At 37.8% G+C, this 17,907-nt stretch overlaps 1 protein-coding gene across 1 annotated transcript in view; it reads right to left on the bottom strand.

Annotated features, from left to right (window-relative positions):
* Positions 1–17,907, bottom strand: part of EXOC6B (exocyst complex component 6B) — a 697,089-nt gene that overhangs the window by 564,339 nt on the left and 114,843 nt on the right. The window contains exon 6 of the mRNA XM_040223938.1: positions 12,525–12,729. Coding sequence (XP_040079872.1) covers positions 12,525–12,729 — 205 coding nt within the window. The remainder of the gene's footprint in view (positions 1–12,524; positions 12,730–17,907) is intronic.

Genomic DNA, 17,907 nt, shown 5'->3' with positions numbered 1-17,907 from the left:
TAAATCAATGGATTAATTAGATATGTTAACTTTTAGCATTAGCATTTAATTATTATAACTGTATGAATGCAATTCACAGCCATGTAAGATACTGCCTATAATCTCTAAAGACACCTACGACTTTCACTTCGTCCTCTGGCTTCTGAGATTTTACACTATGCCTTGATGTAAGTCTACTTTAATCTTTTTTGTTGGATACTTGATAGGTCCTTTAATCTGCTTGTTTGTGTCTTATTAATAGAATTGGGGTAAATTTCCTGCATTATTTCGACGATGAATTCCTTCCCTTCTTTTTTGCTTCCTTTTTCTAAAATACCCAGTATTCAAATGCTATTTTAAATCTCGTGGACTGACTCCCTAATATTCTTTCATCTTTTCTATTTCCCATGTTCCATCTCTTTTTCTTTTTACTCTTCTCTCTAAAAGACTTTTTCAACTTTATTTTCCAAACCCTCCTTTAAATGTTTTCAGCTGCTATATTTTTAATTTTTAGACATTCTTGTTGTTCTCTGCTCTTCTTTTATGTAGCATTCTGATCTTGCTTCCACCATGTAATTTACTTTCTCTTATCTTTCTAATGCTACTGATGATAGTTTGTTTTATTTTTCCTTTTAGGTTTTCCTCTTCTTGCATAGTCTCTATCTTCTTCATGCTGCTTCTTTGTACATGTTTGTTCTGACTCTATTTTCATGTTAGAATCTTTTTTCAAGTATCTGGTGATCCTTAGCCATCTGTTCAAATTTTAATTTGGGAAACTAAAAAGCTAACTGAAATTTCTCGGGCTGTACATTAGTCTAATCAACTGTGACCTTCAAAGTGATCTGACTTGCTCTTTTTATTGGTGAATACCCAGTGGACATATCTTTAGGACACTTCTCTTGGGCTAATAATATTATTCAGAGTATTCAGATTATCTTCCAGTCTCACACCTGAAGGGTGTAAGTCTGGTTCTGGAAACTAAATCAGAAAAGAGGGCTGTGAGATTTAGGATAAATCTCAGTATTTCAGATATAAACTCGCTGTTTTCAGTTTGTGTCTATTGTTCTCTGGTCTTCTGCTGGAGTTGGGATCAGGTAGTTAACTGGCAAGAAAAGCTGAGGAAGGAATCCTAATTGATTCTGAATAGACACTCAACCAGTGGTTCTGTCTAACTGGTTCTTAAATAGACATTCAACCAACCTTTCTTTTGGGGCATCAATTTTACCCCCCTTTCCTTGAGGCCAGCAATTTCTTAAACATAGAAGTTCTGCAAAACTCTAAAACTAGATTGTTCTCAGTTTCTTCTACTACCAATTTAGGACTGAGTTTTCTTTGATATGCTAGGACAATTTTCACACATCTTTTTACTTTCCAATTTCCAAAAAAATGTGCTGTCGCCTTCTCTTCTATATTCTTTGTTTGACAGCTCATGCTTTAAAAAAAAAAAATTTCCTTAGCTGTTGTTTTTATGAAAGGCAGAAGACAGAAGTGTATGTGTTCAACACACTATCTTTATTAAGAAGTTAATTTGATCACTTTATAGCACCTCCAGAGAACTTTCAGATAGTTTCAAAATCCATTCAAAGAACAACCTTAGGTATTTTCACATAGTTAAGAATATAATTGGAATAAGAGGATATACCTTAGAATATCAAAAAAGGTAGCTTTCCTGAAAAATGTTAAGATGTGGGTACATTAAATTTAATTAAATACATAATTAAGATAATTAATTGATTTATTAACTATCTACTATGACCAAGCACTATGCTAGAAAGGTGCTGAAGATACAAAGCTAAAAAACCTACCCTTGTCCTTACAGAGACCATAAGCTGTTTGGGAGGACAGATAAGTAAAGCAGCAATCACACTAATGGCATTCCTTCCTGCTATGAGATGCTACCTTGGAGGCCCAAGTAACTCTCTACCTTTCCCATTCGCAAAGCTTAGCAATGAACTAGTTCAGTAGACTGAGTAAGTTCATCTGAAGAATACGAGCTCTCTTTAGCTAATCTAAGTGGCATCGATATGAGAATTCCCCTAGCCAAATCATTTCTCTGACCAACAAGGATCCTTCTAGTACATATTGCCTAGATGTTCTTCCCCCTCTCTCAGCTTCCCTATCAATAATACAAGAGCAGAGTTCTTCTCGTGAGGCATATGCTGTTGCTTGTAGTGCAAAGTAGAACCCATTAGATTCCTTCATAAAATGATAGGAAGATGGTATTTTTGTGCACTGTGCTGACTTTTCTGCCTATAAGGCTTACTGAGGAAATGTACTTTACAATTATATGGCTAATTTTTTGTGTCTATGCCTCTAACACTACCTTTATCATTTATTAAATTCATATACTATATATTTGGGTCAATTTCTGTATTTCTATTCTACTCAGCAGTTTATTCTTATGATACCATACAGTTTTAAATTAAGTATTACTGCTCTACAGTATAAGCCAAAGCTCAGTAAAAGGAATATTTTCAAAAGAATTTAATCTTAAAATAACTGAAACATATATATATGTATATATGTAGCATATTTGTGAGAGATGGAATAAATATTGCAATAGTTGCTGTTTCTCTAAAGTAATGGTCTATTTAGCCATGTTTACAAATTATATTGAGAACCCATATGACAATCTGCCTTTCATAACAGAAAAATTTCTCCTAATAAGCTAGCATGCTTTGCTTAGTCAAAGCAAATAAATAATACATGTATTATATTTACACACACTGTAGTTTCCTTTTTATCCTGAAGAAAACTCAAAACCAAGCCTCAATATTGTCCTCAGATTTAAGAAACAAATTCTGTATGTTCTTTCATGCAACATGAATTGAGTCACTGCCCTTTTAAATTTAATGTTCATCTTTTTAACTGAAATCAGGTGCAAAATATTTTAAAAGTATACATAATAGAAATAATTTTTATGGGAAGGAGGAAAAGTGTTTAAAAGTTAGATCTAATTCAAGGCTGATAATTGTGACAGAAAACTGAATTTTAGGAATAAAATTAAAAGTATTTCAATCATCAAGTTTATCTTCTCCTTCTCCATACTCTTAGAATCTATTTACATTCACCATTCATCTAGGATGGTTCTTTCTTTTTAATTTAACATATATTATAAGCCTAGGACTAATCTAAGTCCTTGATTTCCCTAAACATTTCCACATCTTTGAAGAAAAGATTAAGAATTCTAACTATAGAGCTGTGAAGACTGAATGTTTTGTTTAGTAAATTGCCCATTGTCATACAGCTAGCAAATGGCAAATCTAGGAGTCTAACCCAAACTGCAAAGTCTATTCTGGTAATTATCATATTACTGAACAGTAAACTTAAATGCCTACTATCCTCTTCAGATTCTAACATTGTACGATCTAGCATAAGCTACTCCGATTGATTCCAACTTCAAGAGTCCCTGTTTTACAGGTCCATATTCCCCCACCCTACCCTAAGGCCATCTGTATTATCAAAGAGTAAGTGAAGTGAAGTGAAGTGAAGTCGCTCAGTCGTGTCCGACTCTTTGAGACCCCGTGGACTGTAGCCCACCAAGCTCCTCAATCCATGGGATTCTCCAGGCAAGAATACTGAAGTGGGTTGCCATTTCTTTCTCCAGGGGATCTTCCCGACCCAGGGATCAAACACAGGTCTCCCGCATTGCAGGCAGATGCTTTAACCTCTGACCCACCAGGGAAGCCCATCAAAGAGTAAGGAGCAAGAAATTGCACAAATACATAAATACCAAAATCAAGAAGAAAAGAGAATAAAAGTAAATCCAGGAACACCAAACCAAGTGAGCATCAACTTCTTTGACTCCAAAGGCCATATTCTGTGGAAGTTTTGCAGAGCACCCAGCACAAAAGAGGTTTCAGTGGCAATATTGCTTTTACTTGGCAGGCATTACGTGGCCTATATGAACTCAGCTGGTAGTACCATGCCTGATCTAAATCAAAAGATGTTCTACACAATAAATAAAAGAGCTCATTTTGCTGTAGCCAAGATTTAAGCAAAGAAAGTCAAAGGCTGAAAGAACTGTGTGAATGAGTGTGCTCAGTCGCATAGTCATGTCCAATTATTTGAGACCCCATGGACTGCAGGCTGCCGGACTCCTCTGTCCATGGGATTCCCCAGGCAAGAATACTGGAGTGGGTTGCCATTTCCTTCTCCAGGGGATCTTTCCTACCCAGGGAATGAACTCATGTCTCCTGCATTATAGGCAGATTCTTTGCCACTGGGCCACTTCGGAAGACCACGGAAAGAGCCACAGTGAAAACTAATCTTACCCAAGGATTGGTTTCTTTAAAACTAGTTACTAAAGGAAGAATGCCTGGGAGCCTTCAATTTCTTTTATGAGCAACCAGTTCCTTTTCTAAGCATCAGTTATATAACCCATATAATTTGGCAAAGCCAAGTCAGAATTTTAAAAGTAAATAAATTCTTCCTTTTGTTAAAGGACTTCATATAGAAATCAACCTAGCCAAGAATGTTTATGTTACAAATGTTATTTAGTCCTACAAAGCCTAAGGCAAACTAATCAAAATAACAAATACAGAACTTCCCTCCTGCACAAATCAATTCCATAACAAGTGAATTACAGAAATCAATTTCATAAAGAAAACTAAAAAACAGTATACAATTAACAAAGAACTACTTTAGACATTTTTTATAAAATCAGGTCAAGCTAAATTGATTATCCCAAAATAAGATGTACACAGTATTCTGGAAGCACACTGTAAGAATATCAACATAGAAAATGGGATAGGACAAAAGGGAAGGTTTTTCTACTTGCTGTAAAGATGGCTCTACTTCTTGTAGCAGAGCTCATGGGGGGTCCATTAAATGCTTTCAATCCAATTCATGTTAAGAGATACACAGGAAGATGAACGTGGGGTTTTTTGTTTTGCTTTTTTAATAAAACTACTTAACTTAAAATTCAAAAGGACAATAAACAGTAGAGTGAACAATTTTAAAATTCCTCCTCAGATTCCGGTATATGATTGAACTTCTATTCTAGGTTTTGTTGCAGGAAGGGGAAACTCTTTCAGGGCCCAAGATTGGGCTCTTGTCTAATACTCAGAAGTGAACTGTCCAAGGAGACACATGTGCTAACAAAGCAAGAGACTTTATTGGGAGGGGAAACAGGGCAGAGAGCAGGAAGGTAAAGGAACCCAGGAGAACTGCTCTGCCACATGGTTCACAGCCTCAGGGTTTATGGCGATCAGATTGCTTTCCAGGTTGTCTTTGGCCAGTCAGTCTGACTCAGAGTCCTTCCTGGTGGTGCACACCTTGTGCCAAGATGGATGCCAGTGAGAAGGATTTCTGGGAGGTAGTAGGACACATAACATTTCCTTTTGACCTTTCCCAAACTCTTCCAGTTGGTGGTGGCTTATTAAGTCCGTGTTCCTTACCAGGACTTCCTATTGTAAAATAATTCATGCAAATGGTTACTATAGAGCCTGGCCAGGGTGGGCAATTTAGTCAGTGTGCTTTCCCTAACAGTTTCATACTTATCAGTTCAGTTCAGTCACTCAGTCATGTCCGACTCTTTGCGACCCCATGAATCACAGCACGCCAGGCCTCCCTGTCCATCACCAACTCCTCGACTTTACTCAAACTCATGTCCATCAAGTCAGTGATACCATCCAGCCATCTCATCCTCTGTCATCCCCTTCTCTTCCTGCCCCCAATCCCTCCCAGCATCAGAGTCTTTTCCAATGAGTCAACTCTTCACATGAGGTGGCCAAAGTACTGGGGTTTCAGCTTTAGCATCAGTCCTTCCAATGAACACCCAGGACTGATCTCCTTTAGGATGGACTGGTTGGAACTCCCTGCAGTCCAAGGGACTTGTCAATCTATGCCAAAACCAATACAGAATTGTAAAGTAAAAATTAAAAATAAATAAATTTAAAAAAAAAAAAAAAAAAAGAGTCCTCCAACACCACAGTTTAAAAGCATCAATACTTCGGCACTCAGCTTTCTTCACAGTCCAACTCTCACATCCATACTTATATATTCTCTTGATTTTCTACAGCTCCCCAGGTATATTGGAAGACAACTGAAAGACTCAGAGACTTCTGCTGCTGCTGCTAAGTCACTTCAGTCCTGTCCAACTCTGTGTGACCCCACAGATGGCAGCCAACCAGGCTCCCCTATCCCTGGGATTCTCTAGGCAAGAACACTGGAGTGGGTTGCCATTTCCTTCTCCAATGCATGAAAGTGAAAAGTGAAAGTGAAGTCACTCAGTCGTGTCCAACTCTTAGCGACCCCATGGACTGTAGTCCTCCAGGCTCCTCCATCCATGGGATTGTCCAGGCAAGGGTACTGGAGTGGGGTGCCATTGCCTTCTCCGCAGAGACTTCTAGCTTAACACAGTTTAACCAGACAGACTATACCATAGTTTCCTAGATCCAAAGGCAAAATTAAAATGTACAGTTCAGTAAAAAGTAATTCTATTCAAGACCAAATTAAGGGTGTATTAATTTTATATTACTATGTAATATACTCGGAGAAGGCAATGGCACCCCACTCCAGTACTCTTGCCTGGAAAATCCCATGGATGGAGGAGCCTGGTGGGCTGCAGCCCGTGGGGTCACTAAGAGTCGGACACGACTGAGTGACTTTACTTTCACTTTTCACTTGCATGCATTGGAGAAGGAAATGGCAACCCATTCCAGTGTTCTTGCCTGGCGAATCCCAGGGACAGGGGAGCCTGGTGGGCTGCCATCTATGGGGTCACACAGAGTCGGACACGACTGAAGCGACTTAGCAGTAGCAGCAGTAGTGTAATATACTACTATAAACTTAGTGACTTAAAAGTACACAAAAATATTATCTGAGTTTCCATAGATCAGAAGTTAAGCAGGTTTGTGCTGAGTCTTCTGTTCAAGGTCTCACCAGACTGAAATCATGATGTCAGTCAGGCCTGTGGTTTCATTTGAAGCTCAGGGTCTTCTAAGTTTATTCATACTGTTGCCAGAATTCAGTTCCTTGTGGTTGTAGAACTCAGGTCCCCATTTTCTTGCTGGGTTGTGGCTGGGAATAGCTCTCAGCAACTCATGGCGGCCTACAATTTCCTGCCACATGGCCCTCTCCAAAACATGGCAATCTGTTTCTTCAAGATCAACAGTTAAGCATCGCTAGTTTTTAATCTCTCTAACTTCTATATCTAACCTCTCAGTCAACTTCAGCTGCCCACTTGTGTCCAACTCTTTGTGACCCCATGGTCTGCAGTACACCAGGCTTCCCTGTCCATCACCAACACCCAGGGCTTACTCAAACTCATGTCCATCAAGTTGATGATGCCATCCAACCATCTCATCCTCTGTCATCCCCTTCTCTTCCTGCCTTTGATCTTTCCCAGCATCAGGGCCTTTTCCAGTGAGTCAGTTCTTTGCACCAGGTAGCCAAAGTATTGGAGCTTCAGAATCAGCATCAGTCCTTCCAATGAATATACAGGACTGATTTCCTTTAGGATTGACTGGTTTGCTCTCCTTACAGTCTGAGGGACGCTCAAAAGTCTTCTCCAACACTACAGTTCAAAAGCATGAATTCTTTGGTGCTCAGCTTTCTTTATGGTCCAACTCTCACATCCACACATGACTACTGGAAAAACCACAGCTTTGACTATATGGACGTTTGACTATACCTCTAGACCTTCTTTTAAAGGTACTCACCTTATACACTAGGTTCATACACTAGGTTCACTCAAGGGAGAATATTTTACAGGGTGTACAGACCAGGGGTCAGGAATCCTGGGGACTATCTCAGAATTTTGCCTACCACATGAAACCAAAGCACAGATCTTCCTACAGATAAAGCTTTATCCAGAAACAATATAATACTTGGAATATAGAAAAATGAACAAAACTACACATCCCTCAAATAGCATTTTTTCATCATCCTAAAATAGTAATTTTTGCATCATATATCTTGACAAAATTGAACAAACACTTTGAAACTATAATCTCAGATAAAAGTCTGGAGCCTATTTTGCTCATTAAACCCCAATTTGGTGGAGTCCTTCTGGTGGCTTAAACGGTATATCCCAAAGAGAAGCCAGTCTACCAACTGCCTCCAACATTTCATTTTACAAAGGACAAAGTTCAACCATGGATCAATGCAGCAACTCAGGATAGGGTAAGTAGAATAAGAAAAAGGGAGATGTCCACAAAGAAAAAGCATAATGTACTATATAACTGCTAGAAGCACCTGGATCAACTATCAAAATTGATACTTTCAAATCTGTTTTCTTGTATGATTCTAAAGAAGGCCACTTAAATTTTTCTTTAAAGGACAAGAACATATTTTTAAGACCAAAACTGCAGTTGTTGAACTAAAAATGATGATTAGTGGCACAGACAATGCTAAAAACTGGATCAGTAAATTATAAGGCAAACATACAGGGGAGAAATGTTAAAGAGATGAAACTGTGAAGAAAAAAGGAATGAAAACATGGAGATATGTATTTTTCTAGGCTATATAATAGTAGTAGGTTGTAGCAGAGTAGCTAGCTATTCACCAAAACTATTTCCTCTTTCTCCCAGTCACACAGATAAACTATTTCCAATCCTCACGTTGCAGCGTGTGAGCTTCAGCCGATGTAATGTTGGCAGCAGTCATATGTATCACTTACAAGTTGGTCAATGAAAAAAAAAAAGTCCCTAATGCTCTTACTCCTTTCCTTACTGCTATAAAAACACTGAAAGTCACATGAAGGAATAGAGCCACAAGTCCTAGATCCCTTCATAGTCACTTGCAGAAGAGCTACCCCACCAGGAATACCCATTGAAGACTTCACCTAAGCAAAAAAATAGAATTTCTAGGGTGAGATTTTAGAGCTTAACTATTATAAGAGGTAGCATTATTTAAAGAAACAAGCACTAGAGTTGGAAGAATGGTGTTGATAACAAAAAATAACAAAAAAGCCTAAAATAAATGGCATCAGTTTAGAGGTCAGGCAGTAGGCAGTAAGAATATATATACAGCACGTCAAAAGCCTGAAGAGCCCTATGATATTGTGGCAAACAAACAAAAAAAAAAAAACCTGGTAAAACAAGAACCAGTAATAAATGAAAAGGCATACCACATGGCTACTGGGCCTGTAGCTCTATAAGTGAATGTATAGAGTTATAGTGTATATTGGCATTTACTTTCTGCTTTTAGCAAGGTTTTACACGAAAGAGATGAGCACAGAACTTCCCAATTTGCAAACTAAAATTTGGGCCATGTTTCTGAGCCCAGAAACTTGGGCCTCAGAGGGTCAGAAAGCTGAACACATACAGATCCCAAACAGTAAAAGAAAAAGAAGGTAAAAGTTTGAGCAATTAAGTCCAAAGAAAAACTTGTTGAACTTAATTTTGAGGCAAAAATTAGATTCAGGTATGGTTTTCTTATTCACTATTTCATATGGTCTCAAAGTAGGGCCATTAAAATAAGAAAAAAGACATGAGGCAAGAGTTATTCTCCCCTAATTCCACTACCTCTCCAAACAGGGAAGAAGAAAAAAATCATTCCTGAAAATTAGATTTAGAAAAGAACACTGGGTACACTATCTAAACAGAACCTACTAGAAACAAAGAGATCAGAGGTCTACTAAGTTTTGAGGTAACTATACTGCCAAAACCCCACAAATCTGGACTAAATAAATCTTTGTTCAGAACATTAAAACAAACGATGGGCTCCTAAACTTGTAGAGCAGAAAGCAGGCACTGAAAGATACATAGATATATAAATGTGGTTGTAGATGTAAGTCTAGCTGTATATGTATATCTACAGAGAGAAAAATAAGTATTCAAATGAATGTAAATTCCCCAGCACACACTTCAGAAATGTACACAGGAAAGAAAAAAAAAAATAGGGAAAGAAAAACTAAGATGCAGCAAAGGAGTTCTTTCCAGAGAGTCAACATCTAAGCAAGGAAGTTCTCCTATTACTAATTCAGAAAGATTTGCCAATGATGACCCAAAAAGATTAGATGATTTGTTATGAAACAGGGACTCCTGTACATCTCCTGTCCTTCCCATTTCTAAATGGAAGCTTTTTGTTGTAGCTGTTCTGTCCTAGCTTCTCCATGGTCATCAGCCCACTGAAGAGCCACATCTGGATCTGAAGGAGAGTACTGAACATCCTGGGAATATACCATTCTTTGAGGTGGATGTAGTAACGAGATAGGGTATCAGGTTGTATTCCTTAGGGAAAGGACAGAAATGTTCTACATGATGAAAGGAAGAATGAAGTCATATTTGATGAGCTAAAGAGTAGACTGTGCCAAAGACTAGCTGCTACTCACCAAGACTGTGTTCTTCTCTTAGAGTGAAGTTACACTTCCCAGTCTCCCTTGCAGGTTGGTATGGCCATGTTTTTAAGTTCTGGCCGATGAAATCAGTGTAGTAGTGATGATGTGTCACCTCCATGCCTAGCCCAAAAAACCCCACCACAGAGTCTTCCCTGGTGGTCTAGTGGTTAGCATTCTGTACTTCCAGTGCAACGGATGAGGGTTTGATCCCTGGTGAGGGAACTAAGATCCCACATGCCACAGCGAACAGCCAAAGTAACAAACAAAAAGATAAATAAATAATAAAATGTGTGCTAAGAACAAAATAAACAAGCTTCTTAAAAAAAAAAAAAAAAAACCTACCACACCCAATACTCTTTGGTCTCTCCCCTTCTGCAGCAATCTTCAAAACCATATTAAAAATGACAGAGCCATATAATGGAGACATTTCTTAAATCTCCATTGCAAAGAAAACCATTACAAATCAGAAACATCATTTTGGACTTGACATAAGAGAGAAATAAACCATAAACTCTCTCTTTTATCCAACATCCATGAATTCAAACAAATATTTATTGAACACCTACATGTACAAAGTACATGGGTATGTGGTAGTTTCTCTCCCTCCCACTTTCCTTACTTTTTAGGGACTACAGAAGATTTTAAAATGCGTAAGATATCCTTACTCAAGGATCTTATAGCATAAGATAGTAATACATGCAATAAGAGCTATACTTGAGATGAAAAATATTATAGGAGGAATAAAGGGTTATCAATTAATTAAAAAGTCTTGAATTCACAAAATATTTCATCACTATTTCTTTAAATGACAAAAATACAGCCAACAGCTAACAGTTTATACAGACTGAATGACACAGCAGATAAATTCATCTCAATCTAATCTGAATTCTATACTACAGGATCTGACCTTTATAAACTGAACTTGAGCAAATCACTTCCCTGCCCTAGGCCATAATTTCTTCAGATAATTAGGGGAGAGACAGATAATCTCATTAAATGAAATAATAATACTCTTCATGGAATCTTCTCTTTTACTTCAAATCCAAAGTAATTTCTTAAGCAAAGACCTAGAAAAAGCAACTCTATTCTTCAATATTTTGAAAGGTTAGTAAAAAATTTTCAACCACAATAAAGACTTGCCTTACAAGATACTTTCATTCCTGTACTCAAAATATACACAGCAAAGCAAAAGTATATTTCCAATGATTAAATTTTTTCTACATCACTAAAAGAAAATAAAAAGACATGCTATGATTATTTCCATCAAAGTTTATCATCAACTAGTTGTAAACTTTCTACTTTGCAAAGTATAATAATAAAAAAATTTAAAGGAGAAAGGGGAAAAGAATATCTGTATTCTCTTAGGAAAGGGATTTCCAACAGGCAGATCTCTTTTACAGAATCAAATACCTAAAAAAATAGCTGACACTGAAAATCTGACCCAAAATATGACCTGCTCCCTTCTTTCTCACAGAATGATATTAACTACAAACGACTTATTCAAGAACACAGTTGTTTATAGAACCAAAAAAGACTTCCCATAAAAAATGAATCTACTACTTATTATTGTAGGTTACATCAAGGTATCCTGAGAAATTTTAGTAAAATCAGCATGACTTAAGTTTCAAAGGAGCAAATAATACTGCAAATTACTACTGTTCTTTATTCAGAACAACAAAGTACTTCTGGATGTTCTGTGTGACTTTCATAAATTAGAGATGAAGATACTGAAAGAAAAAAATCTAAATACTTTGTTAGTTTTTAATAAGCTATAAGCGAATTCCTTTCTATGATCATAAATCACAGCATTTCCAACAGGCCTTTTTTCATTGATACCCACTGATATCCAAAATAACAATTACAGAAATACTCATATATAACATTTTGCTTACACAGTAAATAATCAATCAGAAGTATATGCAGCACAATTTAGCTCATTAACTAGAAGTAGTACTTTTTAAAACCTGGGGCTTTGAATCCTACCCAAAGTCAAGAAAAGTATTCAAAAAATAGAAAAAGCTCTTCAAAACAACAGTATAAACCATAACAGCCAATTAATATTTACTGAGCATTCACAGAGCAAAACAATATACTGGTAAATGATTCACTGCTCTGTTAAGAAAATAAAAAATATTTTAAAACCACATGTTCCCATAAAGATGAAGGACTTCCCTAAAATGACAAAAAAAAAAAAAAAGAAATCTGTGTAACAGAATACTTGCAAAGTCATTGGCCAGCCTATCATAAACCCCAGACCTACTTGCTTCATGGCAGTCTCTCCAATTTTGTCTGAATGTTTGCGGATACTCTCCAGAAAGTCTTTGAGATCGGACATAGACACATCCTTAATTTCCTCTCGAAGCTTGGGGATATTGTCCACCATCACCTTGCAGAATCGATAGTGGCTTACTTGAGGAAGATAGGTATGCTCTAGATGTTCCAGAGTTTTCAGTGCAGGATAATGCCTATAAAAGGAATTGCATCACCTTTAGCTCAATCCAGTCTTCTTTAGGGCCACAGATATTCCTCAGGGAAAATTTCTAGCCTGGATTAGTTTTCACTTATATTAAGACAAATGCAGGACTGATTCAATAAAAACATCAATGGAAAAATAAATATCAAATTGTTAAAAACTAATATATGTATTATAGGACTTAATAAATTATAATCAAGAAAAATTTTATCTCAAGAATACAGAAAACAGAAAATCCACCAATGAAATTCATTACATAAAGAATAAAGGCCACAGCTAGGAGATTAAAAAAGAGAGAGAGTGAAAATAAATACAAAATGATCCTATCAGTGCCATAAAAATCATCCCATAAAATAAAATACCCAAGGACAGACTTTCAACTGTGGCACACAGAAGAACTTAGCAAATCTTTTACCAAAAAGCAAATATAACCTGGACACAACTTTGCAAACAGCCATTTCAGACTCTGGAAATTAGAAAGGACTCTGGAAAGTAGAACAATAGCTTGAGAAGGGTTTATTCATGAAAACTGATAAACAGAGAGGGACTTAATGGTATTCTTGCCTGGGGCTACCTCCATCATCCTCTTCACCTTCCCTCATCACATCACTGGTTATAACTTGTCAGGAAAATGAGCAACTTCTCTGCCATTAGGGGATGACATGATTTGGAGCAAGGAAGGCAGAAATAAGAGACCCACAGAATAACCTGATCAGTTCAGTTCAGTTCAGTTGCTCAGTCGTGTCCAATTCTTTGCGACCCCATGAACCACAGCACGCTAGGCCTCCCTATCCAATACCAACTCCTGGAGTTTACCCAAACTCATGTCCATTGAAGAAGGCAATGGCACCCTACTCCAGTACTCTTGCCTGGAAAATCCCATGGATGGAGGAGTCTGGTAGGCTGCAGACCATGGGGTCGCTAACAGTCAGACACGACTGAGTGACTTCACTTTCACTTTTCACGTATTGGAGAAGGAAATGGCAATCCACTCCAGTGTTCTTGCCTAGAGAATCCCAGGGATGGGGGAGCCTGATGGGCTGCCATCTATGGGGTCACACAGAGTTGGACATGACTGAAGCAACTTAGCAGCAGCAGCAGCATGTCCATTGAGTTGGTGATGCATTCCAACCATCTCATCCTCTGTTGTCCCCTTCTCCTCCTGCCCTCAATCTTTCCCAGCATCAGGGTCTTTATATATGAGTCAGCTCTTCATATCAGATGGCCAAAGTATTGGAGCTTCAGCTTCAACATCAGTCCTTCCAATGAACACCCAGGACTGATCTCCTTTAGGATGGACTGGTTGGAACTCCCTGCAGTCCAAGGGACTCTCAAGAGTCTTCTCCAACACCACAGTTCAAAAGCATCAATTCTTTGGCGCTCAGCTTTCTTTATAGTCCAACTCTCACATACATACATGACTACTGGAAAAACCATAGCCTTGACTAGACACATGTTTGTTGACAAAGTAATGTCTCTGCTTTTTAATATGCTGTCTAGGTTGGTCATAACTTTCCTTCCAAGGAGTAAGAGTCTTTTAATTTCATGGCTGCAATCATCATCTGCAGTGATTTTAGAGCCCCCAAAATAAAGTCAGCCATTGTTTCCCCATCTATTTGCCATGAAGTGACAGGCCCAGATGCCATGATCTTAGTTTTCCGAATGTTGAGCTTTACGTCAACTTTTTCATTTTCTTCTTTCACTTTCATCAAGAGGCTCTTTAGTTCTTCTTCACTTTCTGCTATAAGAGTGGTGTCATATGCATATCTGAGGTTACTGATATTTCTCCCAGCAATCTTGATTCCAGCTTGTGCTTCTTCCAGCCCAGCGTTTCTCATGAGGTATTCTGCATATACGTTAAATAAGCAGGGTAACAATATACAGCCTTGATGTACTCCTTTTCCTATTTGGAACCGGTCTGTTGTTCCATTTCCAGTTCTAACTGTTGCTTCCTGATCTGCATACAGGTTTCTCAAGAGGCAAGTCAGGTGGTCTGGTATTCCCATCTCTTTCAGAATTTTCCACAGTTTATTGTGATCCACATAGTCAAAGGCTTTGGCACAGTCAATAAAGCAGATATAGATGTTTTTCTGGAACTCTCTTGCTTTTTCAACAATCCAGAGGATGTTGGCAATTTGATCGCTGGTTCCTCTGCCTTTTCTAAAACCAGCTTGAATATCTGGAAGTTCACAGTTCACATATTGCTGAAGCCTGGCTTAGAGAATTTTGACCCTGATAATCATGATGGTGTGATCACTCACCTAGTGCCAGACATCCTAGAATGTAAAGTTAAGGGGGCCTTAGGAAGTATCAATATGAACAAAGCTAGTGGAGGTGATGGAATTCCAGTTGAGCTATTTCAAATCCTGAAAGATGATGCTATGAAAGTGCTGCACTCAATATGTCAGCACATTTGGAAAACTCAGCAGTGGCCACAGGACTGGAAAAGGTCAGTTTTCATTCCAATCCCAAAGAAAGGCAATGCCAAAGAATGCTCAAACTACTGCACAATTGCACTCATCTCACACGCTAGTAAAGTAATGCTCAAAATTCTCCAAGCCAGGCTTCAGCAATAAGAATAACCTGATAGCTCTCTGCATATCCCTAGCTGACCCAGAGGCTGTGCACAAACACAGGTAACACCTAAAAGGGCCTAAGCACCACACACAGCCCTGGCTGACTAGCAGGCTTCAGGCTTGCACCTAGGAGGATATAAAAGTTCAGTAAAGCTGAAAACTGCCTGAATTTTTAATGTAGTCCCTAATCCACAAACAAATCCACTGACAAAGGGTAGATACTTTTATCGGCTCCAGTTTCTTAGAGCACCCAGGACCAATCATTAGCTGATGACTAACCTTTAAAAATGAATGAAATATATTCCCAGAAAAACAAAGACTGAGAATTCCTTGTTAACAGATCTTCCTTACAAGAAATACTAACGAAAGTCAGAAAGGAAATGATAGCAAGTAGTAACATGAACTCACAGAAAAAAAAAGAAAGAAGAACACAGGAAACAATAAATAACTGCTGAATATTAAAAAAATATATGACAAATTAAGCTTGTGTGCCACAACTACTAAGCCTGTACACCATAAGAGAAGCGACTGCAGCGAGAAGCCCATGCACCACAATGAAGAGTAGCCCCCACTCGCCACAGCTGTGCTCAGCAAAGGCTGTGCACAGCAACGAAGACCCAGCACAGTCTAAATAAATAAACAATAAATAAATTTTTCACAAATATTTAATACAACAAAGGAATAAAAGATAAATAAGAACAAAAGAGACATGAAAAATAGAGAGTAAAACCCAACCATATAATAATTATATTAAATGCAAATGGACTAATAAGCACACTAATCAAAAGCAGATTTAAAAAGCATGATCCAACTATATGTTGCCCACAAGAAACCCACTTTAGAGTCACAGATACAAACAGGTTAAAGTAAAAGCTACAGTAATATATACCCAAAATGTAACCATAAAAGTGTTTGAATGGCTATATTAATATACAACAAATATTGCTAGAAACATAGAAGGACATTTTATAATAATTATGGGGACAAGATTTACCTGTTAGGTAGGAAAGCTTCTATTAGCATAAGAGAACAAACAAAACTAAGATTGATACAGCTGACTAAGCAAAAACAAAATAAGTATATATAAAAAGAGCATAATAAGAATAAAGAAGAAACAACAACCTAGTACAGATTATTTGCAACATATAAATTTGAGGGTTTTTTTAAAGCAATGAGCAAAAGAAAAGTCACAAGAGCACCCCAAAAGGCAAACATGAAAACATAAGTTGGATTGATGTGAAGATACCAAAGTCAAAACTATGATTGTGTCAGATGGGTAATGGATATTATTATCAGGAGTTTCAATAAATGAGAATTCACAGCCTGCTGGTAAACAAATTTATATTACCGATACAAGTTTTCAGTGAAAAATATTACCAAACACATATTCTAAACAGTTGCATTTCTTCCCCCCCCAAAAAAAAATTAGATGCACAAAAATATATATAAGCCTCTTGAATCATAGTTATTCATATTAGCAAATAAAATACTAAACTAGAATTCTATTAACAAGGAATTGGTTAAACAGATTATGATATATCCATGCAGTATATATGTATACCCAAAGAATAATAAAATAGCAAAATGTTCACAATATTGTTGAATGAAAGTTAATTCAAAAAATAGAACTTACAAGTATAATCATGGCTTTCAAAATTACAAATACATATATATGTGTAAATTATGTATATGTATCTATGTATGGCTGCTGCTGCTGCTGCTGCTGCTGCTGCTGTCGTGTCCGACTCTGTGAGACTCCATAGATGGCAGCCCACCAGGCTCCCCCGTCCCTGGGATTCTCCAGGCAAGAACACTGGAGTGGGTTGCCATTTCCTTCTCCAATGCATGAAAGTGAAAAGTGAGAGTGAAGTCGCTCAGTCGTGTCCGACCCTTAGCGCCCCATGGACTGTAGCCCACCAGGCTCCTCCATCCATGGGATTCTCCAGGCAAGAGTACTGGAGTAGGGTGCCATTGCCTTCTATGTATGGCTACATATACTAAATATACATATACTAAATATAAGCCCACACACAGACAAGTACATAGAAAATGACTAGGACATAAATACATACAAAAATGTTAACTGTGATTTTTCCTTTCCTTTGGATAGAAACCTTAAAGGTAATAAATTTCTTCATGTTTTTAATTTCCACATTTCCCATAATATACCTGGTATAGGAAAAACCCTTGGGCTGCTAGGAGATCAAACCAGTCAATCCTAAAGGAAATCAGTCCTGAATATTCATTTGAAAGACTAATGCTGAAGCTGAAGCTCCAATACTTTGGCCACCTGATGCGAAGAACTGACTCATTAGAAAAGACCCTGATGCTGGGAAAGACTGAAGGCAGGAGGAGAAGGGGACGACAGAGGATGAGATGGTTGGATGGCATCACCGACTCGATGGACATGAGTTTGAGCAAGCTCCAGGAGTTGGTAATGGACAGGGAAGTCTGGCATGCTGCAGTCCATGAGGTCGCAAAGAGTTGGACATGACTAAGCGACTGAACTGCACTGAGGAAAAACTTAGTTCTGATCCTTTAAGTGAAAGACTTCTAGTTCTACTTTAGGTTTTAAGAATGAATTTCATGGTAGA

Source organism: Oryx dammah, unplaced genomic scaffold (assembly GCF_014754425.2).
Source record: "Oryx dammah isolate SB20612 unplaced genomic scaffold, SCBI_Odam_1.1 HiC_scaffold_25, whole genome shotgun sequence".
NCBI classification, from domain to species: domain Eukaryota; kingdom Metazoa; phylum Chordata; class Mammalia; order Artiodactyla; family Bovidae; genus Oryx; species Oryx dammah.
This window is presented reverse-complemented; position numbering and strand designations above follow the sequence as displayed.